General features: G+C 38.2%; 1 protein-coding gene across 2 annotated transcripts in view; it reads right to left on the bottom strand.

Moving 5' to 3' along the window:
* GABRB2 (gamma-aminobutyric acid type A receptor subunit beta2) overlaps positions 1–26,922 on the bottom strand; it is a 170,936-nt gene that overhangs the window by 73,195 nt on the left and 70,819 nt on the right. For both annotated transcript variants that reach the window (XM_005231726.3, XM_005231728.4), the window contains exon 7: positions 4,221–4,303. In XM_005231726.3, coding sequence (XP_005231783.1) covers positions 4,221–4,303 — 83 coding nt within the window. The remainder of the gene's footprint in view (positions 1–4,220; positions 4,304–26,922) is intronic.

Raw genomic sequence — 26,922 nt, 5'->3', positions numbered from 1 at the left:
TTGCCTTTGAGCTCCCACTAGTCTTGTGGTTGATTAGCTAGGATATTCCTTTCAACAGTTACAACTCCAGAGAGGCAGGAAACAGCAGAGAAATAAAATTATTCTACAGCATCATCAGAAACTCAGCAATGCATACTGCAGTGGCAGAGGCAGGGAGCAGAAAGGAGAGGCATTTTACTGAGTCAAGTCAATATTCAACTGAAAAGGAAAAAGCTCTCTGTTGCCTGCAAGTTGGGAAACTAAGAACTGAATACGCAGGAAAACTGATTTCCCTCTGGTGTTATAACCCTGCTATTGAGCGTGTTGGGAAATAAAAAAAAAAGAGAAGTAGAATAGCTCAGATTAGATGCCCTTGGAAAAGATGGCCTACAGGTTTAGAAGCATCATCGCAACACTGAGCATTCAACACAATTCTGCCCTTTAAGGAAGAGCAAAGCAAAAAATGATCAGGGCTGTAACTAGCTATACATGGAAAAAAAAAAAAAAAAAAAAAAAAAAAAAAAAAAAAAGGATTTCTGTTCTCAGAACTGATACTCTTTAAACTAATAAGGAATAGTCCTCTCTTACACTTTCAGCATCTAATCTCATTAATACTGCCTTAAATTGAAGTAGGAAAAATGCTGTCTCTTGTATCTTAATAGAGGATACCAGCTCTCCAATTTCATTTTTTATATTTTACATACAACACTTTTTCACCATAATGTCTAATTTATCTTGAAAATTAATCTGTATTTACTGAAAGGTGACCACTATCAAATTTTTGTTAGTCTAGGTTTACATAAATCTAATGACACATAGAGAACAGTAACCCAGGCTGCTAAAAGCCAATCAACTCCGGCATCAGTAACAGAATGAGACGGGGAAAGGAAGGAAGAAGCTCAGAAAGACTAGAAGAATACAGGAAACGGCAACATGTATGGAAATGGGATAAAAATCTATCATTACTTAACTCAAAGGATCTGGCTAGACAACAGCTCCTTTTTTAAACGAAGTGTACCTAATCTAGGCTTTATTATAACATTTGATATAGGGCTATCTGAGAACAATTAGCAAAGATATATAAAAGGTTTGCAGGAAATTCTATTGCACTGCAAGTATAGATCATGCTCAGCACAGAGAATTATTATAAGCAAAGGTCTTCCTTCTTGGCATTAATATTCTTTGGTATTTGTATGTTAATGAAATTTCTACTGAAATAAAATCTGCAAGCACTGTTAAGACAAAGGATGGTCAGAACAAATATAGCAAGAATGGATAACCTTGAGGACAGTAGCAATATTAAGAACATTGATTTATGTGAATGAAGAGTGTTACGAAATGTCAAGTCATGTATTCTTAGTACTATGCAAAAGAAACAAAAAAAAGCCAAAAAAAAAAAAAAAAACCCCAAAAAAACCCCAAACCACCACACACAACTCCTGAAAGCTAGAATCCACTGCTGGAAAATGAGTGAGGAAGGCGAAGACTTTGCTGTACTGTTCCAGGAAAGAGTATTATCTGAGAAAGTTATGCAGTTGTGAAGGCAGGCAAAAGATGACTCTTGGAAAAAGGGCAGCATTAATGCTATAGTTTACTAAAGATTTCATCTGGGATACTGTTTATGGTATTAGTTATTCCTAATGAAGAACTAGCATTAGCTAGTTCTACATTTCTCTTAACATACTCTTGTATGGGAAAGCTAGAAGAGACTGGCATATTCAGTTTCCTGAAATGAAGCCTACAAGAAACTAGGACTGCTTTCTTTAAACATATTATGAAGGTCCCAGCAAGGCTGGGGAATACATTGAACTAAAAAAAAAAAAAAAAAAAAAGAAAAGCAAAGCAAAAAAAAAAAAAAAAGAAAATTGTTGACACAAGCAGCAAGTATAATTTTATGCCTTCATGGCCATGAAAACACTTGGGGTAGAATTTAGAGAATTTCTAACCATCACAAGAGCGCTGTGGTGAAACAGACATCCAACAGGATCAGCAGGGCAAGGAACCAACCTACTTTTAGCACGCAGCTTAATAAGTTGAAGGAAGCGATTACGACTTGAGTATCTGCATTGAACAACTTAGAAATTCACTTTCAATCTCATTCACTCTACCTATCTGCCTAGCAGCATTTTTCTGTGAAGTGATTCATAAAGATTAGACAGACTCAGGAGTTTTACCTGAACAGAATGACATATATAAAGAGCAATAATTTTCTAAAGCAGAATTCAAGTGCTTCGAAACACAGTTCAAGTATTACTTCTATGCACATTCTTTAATGGCCTTTGTTACCGCCAAGAAAGATAGGCTACATACAGTATTCTGATTTAAATCCATTTTACTTTTGTGATGCTACAACAGAGCTAATACATCCACAAAGGAGCTCTCCTACAAGCTACTAACCACTATGGTAAATTAACTCCTACCCTTTCTATGACACAACGAGTACTGTGTTCTTCATAGTAAGCGGAACAACAATTTTGAAAGTTCGTTGCCCTGTTTTCAAGGCCTGCTTCTTGAACAATAACAGATCTGGCTTCAAACTTCACATTAGATGAAAGGGAAATTTCAACCTAGAGGTCCCACATTCTAAGCCTGAATGAGAACAAGTGCTCTCATTGAAAAGCAGGAACATAATTTAATTTTCAGGTTTTTATAAGGACTGACCTAGGAAGTATTTCCTGGCAATATTTCCCAGAGTGGGTCCTACAAGCATGACAAGGCAGGGGCTATCTAGCTTGTGAATCCCAAGAAGACTCAGGCATTTCAGCAATGCAGAGACATAGCAAGACATTGCTGGTTGTTTAAACAATGCTGTAAATAGAGAGAAAGGATGCCCCCTGACTCTCCAGCTTTCTACCTTACACACACAATCAGGAAAAAAAAAATATTCAGGGCTGTGCTACAACAACAATTAAAAGACTCCAGCATAGCAAACCACATTATCAATAAAAATCTCTATAAACCTGAATACAGTTTTACCAGTAGCTCGCACATTAAAATCAGCCTCCTGTACTGCTAAAAGGCTGCAAGTATGAAATTTTGAATCAAGTGTTATCAACAGAGATTCTATTACGAACTGGGAAAAAAAAGAAACACAAAAACCCAGACCCAAGATTTCATTCATTCTCAAAAGAGTGAAGTCCATCACCACATTTGCTGCTTGTGTATTTCAGCATACAAGAGGAGTGAACCTTAATGATAAGGACTCATTTTGTTTACTTTATGCATGTAAATTATTTCAGACAGCAGTGTCACAAGTTTAATTCAGGAAAGGATTTTGGCATATCTTTAAATTACACTAAAATGAATGAAACCTGGGCACAAATGTAAAGCATATTTTTAAATGGTTTCTGGAACAGGAGAAGGAAGCTCAGCTGTAGCAAGTTCTTAGCAGACTGTAGCACAAGCTACTGTCATTTTGTACTTCAGTGCACACAGAAATCCCACATAATCTTTTATAATACAGAAGTTCCTTAAAAAATATACATACTTTCATGCCATTAATTTCCATTTTTCTTGCCAGTCAACTTAATACACCCCAGCTGAGTTACCTATGGTTCTCCTGAAAAAGGAGATTTATCTTGAGAGTGCTGACACTGTCTTAGAGTGCCAAATAATGCGTGCTTACAATATTGTCTTTGTAACAGTGATCATGAATTTTTTTTTTTCTCTGATGTACTTAAGATTCCCTAAAGATTTTTCACTGAAAAGATACCTAAAATTTATTTCACAAGTTTTATCTACATAGAAAGTTTGATAGAGACACCAGCCATTAAATCAGGAGATATATAACAGACAGCGTTGCATAAGCTGAAAGTTTAACTACAGCAGAGGGGTTAGGAAAAAAAAACCACAAAACACCTATTTCAAGGACAATTCTAACCTTTTGCTGTCATTTATAAATGGAAACAAGCTGTCACACAATTCAGCAGTAAAGGAGGATAAAGAACTGATAATAATCCTCATGCTCATCACATGAACTCCAACAAGGCATTTGAACGAGACATTTAAAGCTGTAAATTGTCCATCAAAACACAGAATAACTTTTGCTAATCCTGTGCCACAAATTACTAATCCATCTGGAAAGCTTTTTTTTTGCATGTGTTTACAAGGATCTAAATGTCGTCAGACAGAAAGACAACTAGGTTAGTAGCATGTTAAAAAAAATAAATAAAAAAGAGGACAGAAATAAAAACTCTGAAACAGTTGACCACAGAATAAGTAGGATTTGCAGAAGTACTTACAGCTTTCAATCTCCAGTGTGCAGTTCTGCTCATCCAGCGGATATCTCCGTAGGTCCATCATACAAGCAGCTGTTGTGGTAATTCTAGGAAGGAAACAGAAAAGCTGGTTCATGTGTCTGGTTCAAATCTTTCCTTGATCGCACACAGCTGAAAGACAAGAAATGTGTTTCTACACAACTGATGCTCTTGCCTATTTTTGCTGAAATACCGTGTCTGCTGCTTACTTGTAACTAATGCTGTTCTGAGAAGGTTATACCAGTCTGGTGGGCGAGCAGAGAGCTTCCCCTTTACGTGCCATTATCACAGTACTGTAAGCTTTAATAATCATCAACCAATTTATCCTGACAAAATTAAATATGAAGTAGGATAGCAGTATTTCCTTCATTTTATAGTGGAGGACTTCCAAGCCAAAAAAGAAAGGCTCAAAGAAAGGTGGCAGAGGAGGCCTAAAGAGGAACAGAGAAAGACACATACTTCACATCCTGGGTTAATACACCAATCCGTTAATGAAAGTTAATTCTTCTTTCTTCTGTTTAATAGTGCTTTGTAAATGAAGTATTATTTTATGTTCATGTTAGAAAGTGAGGATTTCCAGGACCCTTTTCACAAAACATTTAGACCATATTTGCGCCTCCAGATTTCACCGAACCTCCTAACGTTAATATGTCAGGTGTGCCTCTTAGACGTTGACAGAAACATCTGTACCATCAATAAATCTTTTGCTGATAGACCTCATGATGGTATGTGACCCTGAGCGGAATATGACCAAGGCACAATTCTCAGTAGCATTTTATTAACTGTGTTCTCATCAAGTCTTCTTAACGTGTAGACAAAAACCAATTCTTAATCCTCCCTCCCCTCCACCACCCTGAGAGCATGCTATATAACCCTTTAGTAATTAAAAAATATTACCATTTGGAACCTGCCAACACTCAAATTAGTATGTCCTGCATATACTCCACATAGGGCCAGGTATGGATGTAGTGCAGATGCAGAGAGGTTTCTAGACTTTCTTCCCCCTGTACCTGGCAAGAGCCCTTCTCCTACAGCTACTAGAGCCTGGTGGTTTATATTGACTCCTCAGAGAAACAAAGATTTTCTCCTGTGTGTTAAGTACAGCTGACCGGCCAACTGCATCTGGGGAATCTGCTTCCACACCAAGTAGAAAAATGAGAGCATTGCACAGCAGCCCACTGTACGAGTTTTGTTCAGGCTGAAGGCTGACCAAATGATTTAGCTCAAATCATCAAACCCAAGATGATGTGGGTGTGCATCCAAAATGGGACCCAAGTGGATAGACGGAGTGCCTACAGGACATGCAGGCACCGTCTGACCTGGCAGGATCAGCTGCTACATCGTTCCAGGGTATTCGTGACAGACCATATGACCAACAGTTTTCTTCTCAAAATCCTGTCCCCCTGTTTGAGGGTTTCATAGTAGGTATTTAGACTGTTCTATAACTATTTTAAAAACTTCTTTTAAATTCTTCAGCCTGACAAACAAAGAGCTCTTTCATTTGATGGACCTCATTTTTTTTCTCCTTAAATACCTAATAAGAGCTTGTGAGAAGCAGAAAACTGCAGCTGCCTGAGAGGCTCAAAATTCACTCAACATTGACTCCAGCAATTCCTTCTGCAAGGTACTTCAGAAGCGTTGAAGCTATACAATCTTTTCATTAGTATCCTTACTGTCCTAACAACACTTTACTGTCATTTCCAGAAAAAAAAGAAGAAGAAAAAATATCCCTGTAAATTAAAAGAAAAGAGAAAAAAAGTAGGGGCAAGTTATTAATATAAACACATAGTAACTCCGACCTCTTTCCCGTCAGTCTAGACAAGATCCCTCAATTTTACATTTTGACCATTCATATGTATTGGGCTTTCAGAGAAAAGAAACACCTTGTGCCACTAAGTTTCTCTTCAATCACTACATGGGTACTCACAGAACTGCTTTTGAAAATACATTGTTTTCAACGAGTGTGGATCACCACAGATGCTTCAAAAGGAAGCTTCCTGGAGTAGAAAAAAGCAGGGGAAAAGAATCCTTTGGCTCCCCTCAATGGAAGTCTTCCGGCTTTTAATAAACCAAACTGCTCAGGAATACATGTTTGTTGATAGCAAATGCAAAGGGAGCAAGCAGCAGCATATATTGTTAAAAATCCTCTCAGCAGCTCATAATTGGTTCCTTATTTAAAAATCTAGAGGAAAACCAAAAGAAATTGCTCTATTCCAGTATCAATGTCAGATTGATTATTTCAGGGAAAACGTCAGGAAAGCTGGAGTGAGACCAGAAGAAAATTACAGCTCATGTTTTTTGTTTAGTTGTGTTTTCTGCTGAAGAGGTTTGTGGTTTGCTTTGTTTAATACCTCAGTATTCCCATATCTATGTGTCTATTATAGTAATGAGTTTTAGAAGAATTTCAGTTGTTCACAAAGAGAAGAGACAGGAGCATAGATTTACAGCCAAGATTTAAGTGCACAAAAGATTCGCGGCAAATACTAGCCTGGTTGACCTAAGTTTTTTAATACCTTCCTCCTCACTACACACATTCTTCCTACCGGAGTCTACCAGACCAGGGGCTCCAACACAGACACTCCCATGCCTGTGTTACCCCCAGCAAAGTGTCTGTTCATCCTTACGGTGGAGCTGGACGCTCACAATTCTGATATAGCTTCAGCAGGATACCTGGGTGCAACAAATACCACAAAAGGGGCTGAAGGCTGCAGCCAGCTAGGATAAAAGCTCTGTAGGCAACATTATCGAATCATTAAAAGACACAGTGCCTTACCGCTTCAGAAAGTAAAGACAAAAAAGTGGCACAGTAATGAAAATGATTGGTAGAGAGGAGTTTTAATCAAGCCAAAACAGCAGTTTTGAATAATGTATTTAATTCAACTCGCTTGTTCATTCTTATCCATAATGCAAATCCACTGAAATTAAATAAGACTTCTGTCCTTTTCTCTTTGTACCTCCCTCATAATTTTACCCTGACTTTTCTCTTTCATCTTCAAAATTATTTAAACAACAAACTACCTCTTGATAATTTCTCAGTGGTTTGCAATTCATGGTGAATAGCTAAACCAAATTACCAATGCAAGAACATACAAGAATCACCACCTCAGAGTACTTCAAAGTCATGACTTTTCAGGCAGAGGAGGAAACAGCAATTCATTATAGCAACAAGGAATACTTGAAACAGGCCTAAAGCCCCTTCCCCAGAGCAGAGCTACTTCAGTTTTCATAAAAAGATTTAAAATATTTTTATACAGCCTGGACTAGCGCACAAAATACAACGCTGTATTTTGCATAATGTAACCTTGAGAACAAACAATGAAAAAGTGAAAGCTTTTCCAAACCCCCACTGTAACTCGATGCATTATCGTCATTAGGGATGATAACAGAACCACCGTGCTCTCACAGACACACCGTATGAAATGAAACCGTATGAAATGTCTCATAGACTAATCTTTCCATCTCCTGCTAAAGCAAGAGAAGCCTTGTGGTACTTTATGTTACGATTCCTAATAATGCAAACCAGTCCTCAGCTTTTTCTTTTATGGTCTGTATGTTGAATGTAGACCGACTATGGAGCACACAAAGAGGAAAAAAGGCAAACCCTGAAGCACTAAACTGACTAAATAATGTATCATGAAGTAGACCTCAAGAAAACCTCATGTATCAAAACAAGCATAGCTACAGTGCAAAGAAACCTGCACCACAACTAACTTGCAGGGAAAGTAAGGTTTGCTGTCAATAATTTAAAATAATTCAGGTAAACTATTTTTTCTGAGAAAGCTGAAAAACTGCCCTTGTCTCCAAACTTTTGTGGAGATTCTATGATTCAAATGAGAGCTGGAAATTGGCACTATTCCTTCCACAGGCCAAAGCTAAAGGCCATAATGCAGTTTTTTATAACACTTCCAAACTTAAAGTGATACAGAAAATAATATCCATAACAAATACTATCCCAGCAGTGCTAATATTTGTTACTTTTCAGTGATGTGTAAGGGACAGTTTTTCAAGATCCCATAGATTTTGCTCTTCTGACAAGTTCAAGTGGGATGTGAAATTCAAAATAGCAACTTAAACAGTTCTGACGTCACCAGTGAAGAAAAAACCTCTCTGAAAGACAGGAGAACAATGCTAATGAGAGGTGGAGATGGACAGAATCTAATTCCCTCTTGGAGCTGCAGTGGCTCTGCAAAGCTATGGGGAATAAGCAGCAACAGAAACTTATGTCTGCTCCGGAAGGAAGCAGCCCTGACCTATAATTACAGGATTACATACACAAGAGAAAAGATGAGCAAGAAGGTGACAATTTCAGATGGCTCCTCTGAGAAGAGTGGTAGTATAAGAACTACATAACACTCTTAACTCTAGCACTGACAGATGGTGATCCTGTTGAGTCAAAGACAGAGCTGAAGCCTGGGAAAATACAAATAATTCTTTCTTTAAATGTATGCACATACATCCTGTTGAAAGCAATGTGAGATTCTGCATCAGATTTGCATATGTGAAGGTAGACTATGACTCCCCATTAACAGCATCAGGAGCAATCCAAAGAGCTTGTAAGGACACCAGAGTATAACAGACTGCGCCTATCTGCAGCTAAACCCACCGTTCACTCCTAATTCTTGGAAACAGTCCTGCTGTGCCACAGCTGGAAACATCCGTGGCAGCAGCAGCCATCAGAGCCAATTTCAAATACGTGGAAATCTTGGAACAAAACTGGAACGTGATAAATCTCTCTCTTGAACAATAATATTGGATTTAGACATATGTGTCAAGGTTGTTAGACATACTAAGAGATCTACTTTTAAATTAAAATAGATTGATTGCTAATTATAGAGTTCATTGAATTCTTCCTCCTTCTGCTTATTCACATGAAAGATAACCTATGATCATGCAAGGGAAGCTTAAGAGCTGGCTTTAGCAAAACATAAAAAATAGTGACGTTTCTACAAGTCCATCATTAAATCTGAACATTCAGCTACTGACTGCTATATGCTTTGCACTGTAAACTGCATATGGAGTTTCTCAGTGTACTTTTATAGTGGGGAAAAAAAGTGCAATTGTTTTGTTGAAGTTGATGCCTCAGTTTAAGATGAAATTATATGCTCAGGCTACCCAGAATCTGCAATATGCTTCTCTTCTAATACCACTTCTCAACATTGTCTGAGTATTCCAACCTAAGTTCCACCTTGGCTCATTTTTCTTACTCCATCTGGGACTCACTATCTCATGACATGTAGATATTTTCCCCTTGTCTCTGTTGTGTGCAAACCTTGAATAGCTAGGTACTCTCTGAAAGCACTAAGTGTATTTGTTAAAGCTAGAAGGCACAAGCATAAAACAAGTTAAGGATAAGAAGGATATGATGTTAAAGCATTTTCTAAATGTAATACAAGATAGGAAAAAACTTTCGTAGTTAAGTTGGTGGTGGTGTTTATATTGCTGGTAAAAGAAGCATCCAAGATTGTTAAGAGGAAACTGAAACATATACGCTTCTGATCTTTCTTGGCAAGAAACTCTGCATTTCTCTGCTGAAGGATAGCCTGCTGTGCCGTTTGCATACCAGCTGGGAAGAGTAATGGAAAACTGAAGAATTTGGCTGTTATTTTATGGTACAGGAATTCTGACTCAGAAGAACCAGAATTTTGCTGCAGATTTCCATACAACGATGTGCAATTTTCTGCTGTATCTTTCAGCATGTAGCTTTCTAAATTGTTCTTTAAATTAGATAGCATTACCTATTACCCTGTCACTGCATCCAAAACTCAGCCATGACATCATGTTCATAATTTAATCCCTGCAAAAGGCACACATCACTCTGCAATAAAATCTTCTGGTACAATAACCTCAGCTTTAGATTGAAGTTACTCGAGCCTTTCTCTGAAGTAATATGTGCTCCTCAAGAAGATAACACAATGCAGCAGCTATGGCAGTAATGCTCAGAGGAGCACTTCATAATTTTAATATTTTATCACTGGGAAATGTATCCTTGTCTTTCAGCATTCACTTCATTTCTCCCTTTCAAAAGAAATAAAAATAAATAAAAGGGAGAATGCTAAACCACTACAGGACTCACAGAACAATGAAACATTACAGGCATGATGGCTGAGTGACTCACTATGTAACAACCAACTTTGGAATAAAGAACTAGTACATCTCCTCCACTCTATACATAGCCCTTGTGCTGTATGACCATCACTTTACTTTCAAATTTTTATCTAAATATGTTCCTTCTTATGGTTGTGAAAGTTGCATGTCTAGTTCACTCAGATAATGTCAGCATTGAAATAAAAAGTGCATTATTTCAGCTTCTTTCTCTTAAAAATTTATATCTGTATCACCCAAGACGTGTTACATTCTACAAATAAATCAATATACAGAACATCTTTAAACCAGTTGTGTCCTCTTCAACAGGCAAAAAAGTTTATAACTTATAAATTTCTTAGAAAAAACTGTATAACCAAATGCATTTCAGAACATCTATAACACCTTTCTCACAACCTTTTCGGGGGTGGTGTTCTAGTAATTCAATCTTATATACATGAGAGTATAAGAAGATTAAAATTTATTGCATTCTCTTTAAAAATAGCTAATTTACAATTCTGATATTACATTATATTTAATACAGATTCTCTTAAAGTATGGAAGAAAGCTAGAACTTTGGGAGGAGACACATGGATTTGGTGGCTTTTTAATCAATTCTCAGTGCCTAAAAATAATTGGTGCTTAGTTCTGGTGAATGTATGTATACGTATATGAATATGTAAACATATGAATATATGTAAACATACCCTATAGTAACATTTTTTAATCCAGGATGATAAAGATACAATGTTTAATTAAATAATTGAAAAGCTAGGGGGAAAAGGGAATCTCTTCTCCACAAAATCCGCACTGCTTCAAAGCACAAATTGTGCAGATAACACTGCTGCTAAAAACATAGAGATAAGGAAGTACAGATTGTCATAGTAAAATAGCATGCACTTTGCCCATGGGCTACCTTTTTATGCCTTAAGAGAGAGACAACTACAGTAATGCTATCACCATGTAGTGCAACTCTCATCTTTGGAAGCACAGCATCTCGTTTCCCTCAGGAGGCTGTGTCTGAACGTTCAGTCATGTGAGCCTTGGAAAACAGAGTGCAACTCTTCTCCCCACCCATGAAACGTCTGCAGTAATCCACCTCCAGCACCTGCTGGACACAGCTCCTTGTGGGAGCTGCCTTCAAGGCAGACGGTGGTGGTGTTTGCACTACCTGCATCTCCCACACCTTCCTCTGTTAATGAAGAACTTGTGCTCACAACGATGAGCTGAAGCAGAAACTTCGTTCACTGCTTTATCTCGTTCTTAATTTATGCTTTCTGTGACACAGTCAATCCTGCAAAATCCCTTCTCACAAAACGCCACCAAGAATGTTACCAATTACTTGCCTATTCAGGGAGACATCTGAGTGGAAGGTATTTTCACCATTCTGGAGAAAGGAAGTTCTACCCAAGTTAAAAATTAATGTGAAAGTCAAAACAATCTTCAGTGGAAAAGGCACATTCAGTTTTATGATTGCAGCTTATTTAGTATTTCTTACAGAAGTAAGATAAGAGCACAAAGCTCCTATTCCTCTGGCTTTTGTGAGTCAGAATAAGAAGGCTCATTTTCCACAGGGAAATGTCAATAGAAATAATAAATTTAAGTGGATTCTTCATAAGCAGAATTACTCTCAGATCAAAAAATGTGGAAAAAAGTCAGGAAACCCCCTCTAGTGCAGACCTGAAATTATTAAATTTCTTTCAAGAACCTCTACAACAAAAGCAGTAACCCATAAAATTCTAACTCTTACAAAATTCTGAGACAAAAGTAAAACAAACTGTCCCTGTCCTAAAGCAGCAGTCATGCCTTAAAAGCAACCAAACAGGGACACAGTGAACAGTCAGAATAAAGGCAAACTGTAAAGCACAGTAGAGTAACAGACACAAGTTATTACTTATTAATTCAATGATGATAAGACATTTTCATGCACTCCAACTGGAATGCAAGGATAGTTGCACTGCCTATGTGACTGTAGGATTTCAATTAGTCCATTTACTTCCATCAAACAATGTAATCTATACCTTCCTAATTCTAGCAAAAAAAGCTCACAAACATAATTTCTTTCCTCTTCACTCTTCAAGAGAACTTCACCACGGCCAAGAATGAAGTATTTAATCACCTTCCTGTCTGTAGACATTCCCCAAAACGCAGGAGATGCTTTTGCAGTAGCATGTCAAAGTGAGGGGTACCTACACCCACAGGGGATTTGCTCACCGTGAAAGAGAACAGGTAAGGGAAAAAATCCTCCTCCGAGTAGAACTGCAACCATTGTGTGCTAACACTGGTGCCTTTGAGGAACCGCTCCTGCCCAGGCTATTTCTAGTGCCCCATTTACATAAACTTTCCAGATAGCTTTCTTTACTCTAGGCTGCCTCTGTCTAGAACCAAGTCTTAAAACAAATTTAGATATTATTTTTTTCTGTTTTGCTTTTACTGATGACAAAGGGGATGACGTCCCATTCCTGTCTCCCTGAATAGGTCTAAAAAACAAACTGCCATTCACCAGATGCCCAGATTCAGAAAACAGAATTTTGGGATCTGTCAGCATACTAAGAGCCACAGACCGCCTGTGTCACAAGGGAACTCATCCTCCCCCATCCCACCCACCACTGCAGTTACCGCCGGCAGCTGTAATGCGCTCCGCATCCCTTTAAGTGCTTCTGCAAAACAGACCTCCTCACTTCTGGTAAGACATACCTCTTTCATTCTCTACCTGAGAGAGGTCAGCCACTATCGAGCAGCTATACAAAATATTTTTGTTTTTATTTTATTTCTGATGAGAGCTGAAAGCAGAGGCAGTAGCTAAGCGTGTCAGCGAGGCCCTCACGTTGACGTAGCTAGAATCTCTGCTGTCCCCATCTTCCCTCTCCCTTCGTCCTGCCTCTAAGCTCACACAATGCAACAAGCAAAAAAGAGAATGAGAAACTGCCACTTTTTTTACCACTATTGAACAAGCTGATTAAATCTACTGTAATATTCCAATACAATAAACCAAATATTCTTGTAATTGAATACTGTCATAAGATCAATATCTCTTTTTTTGAAAATAAACATTTCAGCTTCACTTTGGTATTTAGGGAGCAGTAAAAGACACATATCCAAATGCATAATTCCACCCTACTGACAGCTTTTCAAATATCACTGCAATATCGGCTACCTGAAGTACTGCCCTCATACTTTACACCTAGTTTGCTAATACATTAACACAACCATTGGCTAGATAAGCCCATTGACACTAATGTATCATTTCCCTTTTAATTTTACTGAATGACTGCTGTCTGTAGTTAGTAGGTAGTAATGCTTCACCCTCGTGTGGCAATAAGGGGTGGGGGTTGAGAAGTCCATGTACTAGATTGTGAAGTCTGTGACAGATTTTGCAGGGCTCAGTACTGCATACGAGTAAAATAAAGGGAAATTATATTTCAGTTAGGTTGAGACTGTCTATACTGCTATTAATCTTGTCTTTACAGTATCAACACATGCAATACTAATTGTAAGCATGTTTCAGTATCCTCATCTGATCAGCATCTCCAGGGGCTGTGTACAAGATTTTGAAACCAAATAAACAAATAAAACTACACTTGTAATGAGAATCCTGCCTCCCCCTCTCTCCTGCCCCTCACTTTTCATTGCAAGCTTTGTGATTTGGTATTTTCAAAACCACATCTTTCAGGACTCAAATTCAACCCAAAACCAAAGGAAAATGGGAACCCTATTTTTAAGGACTCCTTGGAAGTACCTGTCTTGCTATATACAGTGGGTCTCAAAGTATACGAAAGCATGATTGTAAAAAAAGAAAATAAAAATACCTTTGAAACATTCACAGCAATTCAATCAAGTTCACAACTGAGCAGCCCTACCAAAAAACACTACTGATTTCCTTTTGTGTTCATATGCATCATGAACAATCAGCAACACAAATACATTCACACACACACAAATATATATAACAACATAATATATGCTCCTTAATCATCTTTCGTTGATGCATGCTGTTTCTGATTTGTAGGGCTTCTCCCTGCAGTTGTATTTTCCCTTTTTTTGCAGCCAAATACTATTTTCAATCCCTGCCAAACAGGCTAACAAGAATTGGGTTTCAGTGACTGAGAAGTAGAACTTAGTTTGTTATCCTTCATTTTACATAGATGTTTATAATCAATAATTCATGAACTGTACTTCATTGCTGCATCACCTAAGTCAATTTATAGATATAACATAAACAACAAAAGCTGACCAAAATATTAATGCCATGAGACCCCAGTTAATACCTATCACTGATGTATAACTTTATTCCTTAGAATCTTACTTTTTACCATTTTTATCTAATTCCTTTATGCTATTTGATTTACTAATTCATGTAAGTCGTACATTAAAAATAAATCTATCATCTTATCTCAAGTTTTTTTAGCTGTTAGTTTTTATGGCAAAAAAGTTACCATCATTTGGCTGGGGAAAAAAAAAAGAAACTAATTAAACTGATTTAATCACTTTTTTGTTTTTGTTTTTGTTTTTTTTAACAGCTCTGATGTCAGTACATCATGCAACTGCATACAAAAGTACCACTGGCCAGTTTCCAAACCTGTTAACTGCTGCACTGAAGAGAGCAGGCACAGAAGTACCAAGGGCCTATTTCAAGATACTAGAGTGGCACAAATGACATAATACATAATGTCTTGTAGAATTAAAAGGGGCACTGTGAAATTACAGATAATTCCTTGGGGGAAGGATTTAATGCTTTTTTCTGCAGTGATTGTCACATACCTAGACCAGTTATTACTGAACAGTAGCAAGTTTATCCTTCATGAGTGAGAAAGTTTTTTCCCTAGAACAGGGAGAAATGTAAAGGGTCGAAAGAACTCAAAGAAATTAGATACCAAAAATAGGGGAAAATCCCCAGACAATATACTGATAATAAAATCTAGGTTTGATACTGACGTTAATCATGCACCATATAGCAAGTACTTCACGCTAGTCTACTTGTACAAATACAGGCCTGCAAGCTCTGTGGATTCAAGTGCATCACCAGCATCAGGTAGCGAAACCTCACAAAACTGCAGAGGGATAGGCTGAGGAGATTTTTTAAGGCAAAATGAATTCTTTCAGTGGCACAACCTCAATTAAGATTCAACAATCAAATTCTTTAGTCCGGTATAGCTAATAATAGACTACTTCCAACTACTTTCTGGCTTTTAACTTTTCACAGGAACCACTTCTAATCACGTGCTTGCCGTGGCCTGCAGAAAAAGGCTGACGCTGCACTGGCAAGCGGGCAAGAGGCAGCGTTACCAAGCAAAGGAGGACTGATTCGGTTGGAATTGCCTTGTTTTGTTTCAGTAACGTTTTTCTTTCTGGAAGATTTGGTTTGATTGTATTAAGCACATCACAGCATTTCTTCTGTAGAATAGACTTTTATTTCATATTTTTTAAAATATGTATTATCCATCAATTAATATTGGTGCTTGTATTTACTCTTCCAAGCTACCTAAGCTACATGTATGCCAAACAGCACATCAAATCCTGTACTGAGTAAATAAGATGCCATGCCTGACAGAGATGTGTAATAAAATACAGATACAGAGTATGCAAATATGAAAAACCATATTATACTAGCATGTTTTTTCCATTCCAGAACAATATTTTAAAATTACAGAAGAGAAACTGCTCACTTAAAATGGCTACCAGAGTTCTTCAAATTGGCTACAATTTATTCCAGTTTTTACTAACCATGATTTGTATTAAAGTACTGCCTATAGAGCACAAATGAAAAAGATACAGACTACGTAAAGCATCCTATACGTACACATCAAGAACTAATCCCTAGGGATATAAAGCTACAGAACTTCACCGTTCACCTGAGCCCCATACGCCCAGGGTGTCAGTGGCGCCTCTCCACCCCAATTAACAGCCAGATCTGGGGCTGTTTAAGCTGCCTTTAATAAATCATCTATTTGCATTGGAGTGACGTGACGTACCCCATCCAAACAAACTACTTCCTTGTGAACCGTATTTAACTGAGGACAATGAATAAGATTTAGCAGGTATTTTTAGGCTTAATTCATAGCATACAGGTTTCAAATGGCAGATTCTTATTAATGTCAATTGACTTTAGGTAAGGCTCCTGCGGGGGAGGGAGACAGAAAAAGAGACACACAGATGATTTTTTTTGTATAAAATGCTACAACAGGGAGTTCGGAAAGGAAAGGAAGAAGATCCTTCTTATTCATATCAATGCTTTAGGAGAGGTCTGACAAACAAAATATGAACATTTTATTCTTAAACATTGATATTTTTCCTACCCAGGCTAATCTGCAAGCAGACATCTGTGGAGAAAACCTGTTTTGCAGCTATTACTGATCATACTCCCTCTTTTCCTTCCCTGACACATAAGTCTACTAACATGATACCTAAGCCAGTAGATTTTTTTATTATTATTTTGACAATGAAAAAATACATTACTTAAAACTGCCTTCTATCACATTCCAGATATCATGCCAGGCCTCAGTGCTCTTCTCATCTATTGTGTTAGGCTTACACCATCAATCCTCCATCTCATACCTGGTCTCTTTTAGACATCAAATATACTTATTAATTTAATATATTATAAAAGTAGCAGCAATATTATTTTAAAAATAGGAAGCCATGTTCCCTTTTAACATTTCCAAATCAGTATCTGCATCTCAGACCAATTCGGCTTTAGTTAAGTGTTTATTGGATGCATGAGAGAAGCATACAGGTTTGTTGATTGTTTTTCTTTAACAATGAATCAAACTTTACAACTGGAATTAACAGGCATCTAACTATACTAACGTAACTCCAGCTGTCCTGCTGAAATCCACACCATTTCCGAAGGTCTACATCTCCTCCTGTGCCAGAGTTAGGATGCTCAGTTATAACTTTTCTTTTCCTCATCTTCATTTCAGAATGTTAATAACTTTGTTTCAAACAGAAACAGCGAAAACACTCCAAAAAATTCTGACATACTAGCTGCATCATACTGGCAAGGACAACTGAAAGCTTGATAAGCTATCTAAAACTCTGAACATCAGAAATCTAAATAGAAAAGCTGCATAGAGGCTGCTTTTTGATATTCACTTGGTCCTCTCCTGTTTCTGAAATAATACCTTTGAAACTTCTCAGTAACTAGATATCAGGGGCTAAAATGCTAATCCATATGTTGGAAAAAAAAAAAGGGGGGGGGGGGGGAGTTTCCTCCTAGTTACCATGTTTTGCTGCAGAATATGTTTTTTAATAAGTAAAATTTCCACTAAGAGAAGCTTAAGTAATCTTACAAGGTCCCTTCTTTTCCATTTTAATGCTAGTAAGATCCATCAGTTTCTGTAGACAGTTATTTGCATTTTTGATCAATAAAGCTATTAGATTTGGAAGATACTTGACTCTGACCTGCCAAGCAGCCTGAGATGATTCTGTACACAATGCCGTTATCAGATAGTGTATGACCTGACTCTCAAAGAGAATCAGAAAAGTTCAACTGATTCTAATCACAGTTTAATCAGGTCTCTGCTTTCCATATACTTATGCAGACAGTGGGCATCGCTTTCAACGTTTTGTTTATCCAGAAATGCATTTTAACAACTCTTGCTGCAGTGAAAGTTGAATCAATACATAGGCTATATATGAAGGATTTCTTCGTATTGTGTATTTTTATAATTTAATTTAGAAAACACGTCCTCCAGTGCTTTTCATGTTACCTTGGCTATGCACGAGACCTTCTTTTCTCCAAGAAACAAGTTATAACTAGTTCACATTGGAGGCAGATGAAGAGTCAACTGAAAAATATCAGTCCTACTCTGAATACAGCAAATATACATTTGCTGAGAATATAAACGCTTATCTGAGATGTGGGACCTCTCCTGAAGCCATTCCCTGTATTCAGGGATTTTTTTTAAAATTAATCATTTTGCTATAGGAAAATGCATCTTTTTCCTTCTTCTTTTTTTCCTTTTTTTAAAAAAAACAATCTAAAATTATGCCCATGCTTTACTTAGAAGTCTTTTATACATAAACAATAGGACAACACATGCTGAAACTCAGTAAATTAAACTCAGAGCATCCAAAAGGCATTTACTTGATTAAATGCACAGGTACTTTGCGGTGACTGAAAACACTGGCCTAAACCCACAAGGTGAAAGCATCACTTGGCTCGCAGGTTCAGCACAGAGACATCCCAGAGGCACAGCAGTGAGTCTATTACCTCTTTCATGTATCCTTACCCCCTCCTGGGCCCAGGTGTGGGAGCAAGGGCCAGCCAGCCACAGCCCTTTGGCAAAACACGGACTTGTCACAAAATGAGCCTGTTCAACAGGCTTTAGAGGAGGGACCTCCCAGCAGCAAAACAAGCATTTCCTAGGATTCACATTTATAAAAGAGGAATTCAAAACTGAAGAGCTTGAGTTTGTTCCCCTACGTCAGATTTGGTGTTCATCAGGGGAATCTTCACTGTGAAGAGCACTGAGCATCTTTTGTAAACATTATTTTTCACACTACGAATGTCTGCATGTCAACGTTATTATCTGATACCAAATGATGTTAAAGGACATGACGGTTTCTACTAACCACCTGGCAAGAACACCTTTTAATTTCCTTAGCGTACAAGGATAATAATAGTTTGCACTACTCCCTCTACGAGGCATAATACTTATGGGAAAGATGCTTGAAGAGCCTTTTAAAAATAACAACTCAACAGAAAAGTCTTAGCAGGGATGTGGACGTCAAGTCAGTGCTGCCTGCAGTGTGGGGATGTAAGAGAGAATGTTGTATAATGAAACAGCCACACTTTTATGGGCAAGCAGGTTTCTCAAGTGAGAAGTATGGGAAGGTACGTGAAAATTCTCTCTGCCACATCTTGAATGAGTGAGATAGTTCTGTATCCCAGTCGCATCGTTCTTCTCATTTCACAGTATTAATTTCACAATACGTATTCCCAAGTATCTAGCCGTATTAATGCTGCACAGGGAAAAATATCCATCTGTTTGTTTTTTTGTTTGGGTTTGTTGGGTTTTTTACTTGTCATAACATTTCAGAATTTCACTTATAAACTACTTTCAGATATTTCAAGTACTGACCAGAATTCCTCACTTCTGTCATGCATTACATATGTTCATTTAACCTAAAACTAGAGCTAGTGACTCTGCAAAATCTCTCTTATAGGTGGTAAATCTCATTTCTAACTATAGACCAGAAATTTAGTAAATAATGTCAACAGTTTAATAACTTTCTTGTTTAAGGTTGAATGTGTTTCCCCTGGTGTTCCTCCAAGCTGACAAATGAGAAGATTAATGATATGAACGTCAGTACTGCACAAAGGAAACAGGCCTTCAGAAGTTAGGTGGATACTGCTTATATTGCAATCCACTTCCCAAAGATACAGACAATGAGGTAATAACCAGCTTGCTCAAAACTGCTGTACTTTTCAGAATTTTCAGCAGCCTACAATCTCAAATTTACAACGCTGAAAGCAACCAAATATGTTTGTGGTACAATGGATCTGTCTTAGCTTTTCATTTACTCAAATTAAGTTTCTAGTCAACTGGTTCGATCACGACTGCAGTGCCTTACCAAGGTCTTAGTAACTTCATGGAATAGCAGACAGCCTCCTAAATTCAGAATACCAGCACGTCAGAGGGCAAACTACACATTATGCAAAGCCTTTACATCTTCTGTGTCAGGTAACAGAAACCCTGCACTAGGTGCAAGCCTACAAATCTGCTTTGTAGGAAAAACAAGTTCTTTTCAGGTCCTTTCTACTCCTTAAGTCACTTCTCCATTCACATTTCTGACCATATGTATCCCAGGAACCTTGACACTTGCCAAATACAGCCCTCACATCCCCTCCTCTTTCTCTTTCCCTCTCTCAGCATCACTTTGCTGTAACCCAGAGGCTCCTTACCCCCTTGCCCCCTCCCTTTGCAAGCAGCTTCAAGTACAGAGGTATTAATCCAGGTATTGCCATAGACAATGTATAGACTTGATAAGGAGACACCAGAGGTAGAACCCTCACTGTCAGGAAAAGAACTATTCACTCAGTTTGAAAAAATAACTTTTAAAAAGTAATCCTGAACTTTCCTGGCTCGTACCTGCAACACAGGATCTTTCCTAAACAAAGGAAGAGCAAAATAATGCATGAAGACTAAATCCAATTGCCCTAGTATTTACAAATAATGATAAGGGACCCAAGAGTGACACTCAAAAGTAAACAAGCCTTTAAATTATGAGTAAAATATATATATAAATCTGTGAGTTTTGTGAAGAACAAACCCAGAAAATGTAGAAACATAGAAATGGCAATACTATTCTGAGAAAGAAGCAATAGTAGACAATCTGGTGAGCAGGAGGGCCATGACAGACAGATGATATCAAAGGTGATGTGAAAATTTAAGGAATTGTCTTTATTTGTTGTGCCTAAATAATCTTTCCCTGTTGTTGTTTCTTGCAAACCATAAGAACAAATAAATGGGGGGGGGGGGGGGGGGGGGAGAAGCAAAACAATTAAAAAAAAGCAGTAAAAGTATTTACTTTCCATCTGTCACATACAAATCATATTTGAATTCTAGTAATTCCAAAAAATGTTTGTATTGAATACTTCTAAATTTTGACTTCAGTTTTGGCTAGGTTACAGACAGAAAAGTCTGTGAATCTTTTGAATGCATAAGGAATGATTTATAGTTACCCACATAAAACAGGCACTGCAAGTTTCACACGCTGTCAGTAGGAACAAAGATGAAAATTCAGTGCTTCTGGGTGTGATTTGCTTGAAGGTTTCAGGCAAAGCTTGGCACAGGTGTGCTTAAAAGAAGAAAGCACACATCCTAATTCTGCCTCTTAGCAACAAGATATAATCTTAGTATTTGATTTAAAAGGCAGGTGATGAATCATAAATCTTCATAAATAAGGAGATGGCAATACACCCTCTTTGCATGGTGTAAATGTCACGAGAGGAGGAGATGGAAAGCGAACTATCACATAGCTAAGTCACTACCATCTGCACAATTAATATATGTTCTAAGCAACGAGGGAGTAGGAGGGAAAAGCATCATCACTTATGACTATGTAGTCATTAGCCAAGATCCTAATCTTCATTAGACAAACGAATTAAAACTCACCATTTACTGAAGCTGTCACAGTGGCTCCAAAACAATACTCTAAAAATGGTCCCACTGGAGTTGGATGAAAACGATGCATTTTGAAGGAGTAGTTAGTAAGCAGAAGCATGACATCAAGATAAACTGACAATCTAATGCCATTAATCTAAGGCAACCCTCCCACCTCCCCCCACCTCCACCACCCCCCACCCCCCAAGTCAATCAATTTTTACAATAAGGAGGAAAAGAAAATAGAGCACATTGCAAGTTTTAGCAGAAAATGATGACTCAGGGGATAAACAAGGTCTGTAATTGAATGAAAAACTGACCACAAAACCACAACCGGCTTATCTAAGAGATTTAGAGATTGTGCACACTTTACATTAGGAAACTGCTGGACTGAAAGCCTGGATGAGCACACAGTGATGAGGAAGAACAGGAGAGTTAAGCAAAGCCAGACGGGGAGAGGATAATGCATTTTCCAAGCAAACACAAGGAAGCGGGAGAACTTTGTCAGTGCTAAGAATATATTTGATCAATTACAAATCGGGGTCAGGGGAAACCTCTCACACTGCCAGCCGCAGATCTCAACTTACCTACACAGTTTATTTTCATTACTCCTCAATATTGAATAGAACACAAAAGTAATGCTCAAAAGGGGAAGAGGAAGGGGAACGCTTTTGCTAACATTGACCCTTTTTGCCAACACTGAGAGGCACTTGTTCATCTAAATGAAAGCTCTCCATGTTCCTGGGTACAAAATGGCTTCACTAAAACTTTGTTAGTAGGTAAATCCTCTGATGCAGAGCTGACATGCTGTTCTTTTAACTGATATCCCACTTTCAGCATGGAGGACAAAAGATTATTTCTCACACTAAGCCTGAACTAACAATGTCTTTTAAACAGCACTTTGAACATCATATTTTCCAGGGCTGGTAAGAACTGCTAAACAACAAATAACTGTGAGGAATAAAACTTTTCACTTGCTCATCCCTGTCCAAACTAGTGAACACCAATGAACCCTCATTTTCTGGTCATTTCTTTCAAATGGAATTTAAGAAGTCTGCAGGTGTGCAGATACATTATTTCTATAAAAACTTCTAGTTTTCTGTCACAAGCACAGTAGTAAGTTTGCCACATTCCCACCTCATTTTGCAGGGGTGGAAAATTCAGAAATATAGTAGTGATACTCAGATATTTGCTCAGGCCCAGCAAACTCTTTAGGTTTACCAGCTTGGCCATCAGGAACATAAGACAAAATTTAATCTACTGGTCCAGTACTTAAAGCAAAACTAAAAGCTGTTTTTGCTCCCTAATGCACTGACAAATGCAACTTAATAAAAAAAGAAATCTAAGTGGGAGAAACTACTTCATCAATGCTTTTTTTTTTTTCTTTCATAAGTCATAATTACCTTTCCCTTGTTAAAGCTATATAGCTCAGGCATTGCAGTAATCATGTATTTCCTAATTGCTTTATATTCATCTAATATCTATACCTTCCTCTGAGCAAATTACTAATAAGATTCTGTAACAGCTATAATGAATAGCAGCTGTAACACTTACTATTTACTTTAATTCTTGACATTAAACAAGTATTACCCTCCATGCCCATTTTCTTCTGTTCAGTTCTGTGGAGTAGTATTCCCACTGCAAACAGTCTCAGTGCCTTTATTCAGTCTTACCAACATTTCTATGATCAGGACACAGCATATTTTTGCGGCAGTCCCACAGATCACAGACATAGATTGTATTGAAATTAAAGCTGTATTGAAATAAAAAGAAAAGATAAAACTTAATGAAAATTAAATGAGCTGAAGCAGATAAGATGTGACCAGATAAGACAGCTGGAAAGGGAGTTTATCTCCTAAAAATACATGAAAAATATCTTCAGTACTTGTGGAAACAAAATATTAACAGAGAGAGAAAAAAAAAAAAAAACCCAACAAAAAAACACCACCAAAAAAATCTCAAAATACTGAACAACCAAAAAACCACATTAATTATTTCTAAAGCCATCAAAACCCATTATGTGTAGGGATATCTCAGAATCTGATGCTGTGGTATTAATGTGCTTAATATAACAAAAGAAAGAGTGCCATCATACGTAAATGCATTATAAGCTTTGGGTCTGTACAGTTAAATCAAAAGAGGAGCAGAAAAGAGATGATAGCAAGTCAGACTGAAACAGCAAACTGCAGTTGCTGTTGATTTACACAAGTGGGACCCCACCTGCAGCATCAAAGGGTTCCTACAGAACCACCAGTGCAGGGGAAAGGTTTCTTCCTAATCTTTATGTAAGATGATCTTCATCCTGTCAAACAATGGGATTTTTAGCTCTTCTGGAACTATAACATGTACTCATGCCTCCTCGGATTTTTCAGTGGTTTGGTTTGGGTGGGTTTTTTAAGTTAACTAAATATTTTTAAAACATCGTAACTGAATCCTGCAGGACAGGTACCTGGAAAAGACTTCAGGAACCTTCAGAAACAGGTTAAGTTTTATGTATTTGTTTTATTAAATTCATCTATCACTGCAAACTGACATCACCTGCCTGAACAACAGCATCCAACAGTTTGTCAGTTTCCTTCAGTCTTAACGACATGCAAATAATTTCCCTGAAATTATACTGTGTCTTCTCTACGACATATAAACATCCTGCATCAGAAGCACAGAAGAGTCTCTCTTCAGTATCTTTTCCTTCAAAAGGAAATAATAATATTCAGTTTGGTTGGAGGCAGGGGCAGGAATTTTTGTTTCCTGCAATGCCATTACGCAATTTTTTTGGATAAATATTGCAGCTCTCGAATGTGTTTTCTCAAAGGTGTACCGAAGTGGTATGAAAATGACTAATGCCATGTCTTTCTTATGGCTATTCCATTACCACTTTAAAAATCCAACAGCAACAAAAACATTGCCTCTCTGTCATATGTGCCATTTCTCCAGCAACACTAACACCATCAAATATGCAAAGGCATTCAACCATAATATAGTGTTTGTACATTAGAATTATATGTGCTTCAGAGACCCTCTTGTAGAAACAGCCCACAGACTAATGTTTAAAGATGCACAGTGCTTTATTCTCGGTTGTTAGCCAAGAATAAAATGTAGTCTGGGATGTAATTATGAAATAAGCTTTTAATGTATATAATTAATAATAAAAGGAGAAAGGGATGAATATTCAGTATGTGCCTCCTTTCCATTGTCTTGTTCCTCATCTTGTGCACTGATTGTCATCTCTGCCTTTTACATACAGAATGGAGCAGATAGGAGCCATCTTCTAGGGAGAGAATGATAAGATGAAAACACAGATGATGATCCCTCACTGAAGGGATAGAGCTTATCAGCAAGGTCTAAAAATAATTTACCACCTCAGATGACTACGTACAAACATTATGTAGTCATCTGAGTTCAGGGGATTTCTAAGCTCCTTCCATGTGGTCTTCATTGCCTGAAATCTGTAATATTTTGGTAAAAATATCCATGGAGCAGATTGTGAGAAGCCTTATGATCACGGTAAATTAATGTTGCTCTCCAACCTAAGCAGAAGCATTCAGAATTCTGTTGGGGTGTTTCTTCCTATACAGTATTCACATATATTGCCTTGTTAAGGTACATAGCTATTATTCTAAAACACACATCTTGGGGTTTGATTTCAAAGAAAAAAATGCACAAAGACCAATTTTTGCTAGCATTCCAACAACAACAACTGCTGTAAAAATTGGCATGACAAAGACAGTCACAAATAGCAAATGACAAAAAAGGGGACAGAATTTGTGGATGGCAATATCATGATAAAGAACTTTCTTCTAGCTCCCACGTTTCTGATGTTTACCCAGAGATCTCCAAATGAGGATAGGTTCAGGATTGACAGAAATAAAACACTAAAGTGCTTTAGAAAAGTTATGGTTCATGAGAGAGAAATCTGCAAAATAAATGCTAGAACACTTGGTCCTAACCATACTGCATCAGTTTCAGTTAATGCAAATGAGACTGAGATCTCAAAGTGTTTCCCCAATGGCTACTCATCTCTTGGTTTTTCTTTCATTCTGACACTGAAGAGAACGTGCCATAACATTTTTCAATACATATTGAATAAATTTCCTATAAGCACTTTACACAGGCAAAACACTGGCATACAACACCTTCTACAGTAAAACTAACTTAGTCTCACAGTGCTTGTTAAGGTCTATCTTTGCATTTTCTAACTGGAAACAAGTGTTAGCTTTATAATCCCCAGTGGCCTTACAACCCTACAGAAGGCTTTAGGAAAAGTAAGATTTTTCACACAAAAAGTTCATATGCTTTTACATGCCTTTCACTTTCCAAGAGAAATTGTCAGAGCAAATCCTTTTAAATGTCAGAGGTTTAAAATAGTCCCAAGAGAGAGACTCTTGTCGGTAAATGAAAACATACTTATATGCTGTAACTATTTGTTTGGGCAATAAACAAGAGGAGCTGGAAGCCACTGTGCAGCAGGAAAACTATGACATAGTCACCATCATGGAAACATGGTGGGATGACTTGCACATCTGGAGCACTGCAATGGATGGCTGTGTACTCTTCAGAAGGGATAGGCAAGGATGGCGAGGTGGCAGGGTAGTCCTCTGTGTTAGGGACTGTACGATGGTGACGATGGGGTAAGAACCAGGCGGAGGGCCAGCAAGGCAGGTGAGGCAGTGGCAGTCTGATACAGACCGCCCAGCCAGGGTGAAGAGGTGGGCGAAATATTCTAGAAGCAGCTGGGAGAAGTCTCACAGTTGCCAGCCCTTGTTCTTGCAGGAGACTTCAACTTGCCAGATGTCTCTGGAACTACAGCACAGCAGAGAGGGAACAGTCCGGGGGTTCCCAGAGCATGTGGAAGAGAACTGCCTGACACGGCTGGCGGGGGAGCCAGCCAGGGACGGCACCTGCTGGAGCTGCTGTTTGTGAGCGGAGAAGGGCTGGGGGGTGATGTGATGGCTGGAGGCCACCTCGGGTGCAGCGATCACAAAATGATGGAGTTTTCCATTCTCGGAGAAGGAGGGAGGTCAGCAGAACTGCCCCCTTGGACTTGTGGAGGGCAGACTGGGCTGTTGAGGAGCCTGGCTGACAGGGTCCCTGGGCAGGCAGCCCTGAAGGGCCAAGGGCTCCGGCAAGGCTGGACAGTCTTCAAGCAGGAGGTCTTCAAGGCGCAGGAGCAGGCTGTCCCCGTGTGCCGACAGATGAGCCGGCGGGGAAGACCAGCCTGGCTGAGCAGAGAGCTTGGGCTGGAACTCAAGGGAAGGAGAGTTTACCACTTTTGGAAGAAGGGGCAGGGAACTCTGGAGGACTACAAGGATGTTGTGAGGTTGGGCAGGAAGAAAATCTGATGGGTTAAAGCCCAAGCAGAACTTAACCAGGCCACTGCCGTAAAAGACAATAAAAAAATGTTTTTACAGATACCTTAGAAACAAAAGGAGAGCTAAGGAAAATCTCTGCCCTTTACAGGATAGGAGGGGAAACATAGTGACAAAGGCTGGGGAAAAGCC

The sequence above is a fragment of the Falco peregrinus genome, chromosome 8, assembly GCF_023634155.1.
Source record: "Falco peregrinus isolate bFalPer1 chromosome 8, bFalPer1.pri, whole genome shotgun sequence".
Lineage (NCBI taxonomy): Eukaryota > Metazoa > Chordata > Aves > Falconiformes > Falconidae > Falco > Falco peregrinus.
Note: the sequence above shows the minus strand (reverse complement) of the source record. Positions and strands in the feature narration are given on the sequence as shown.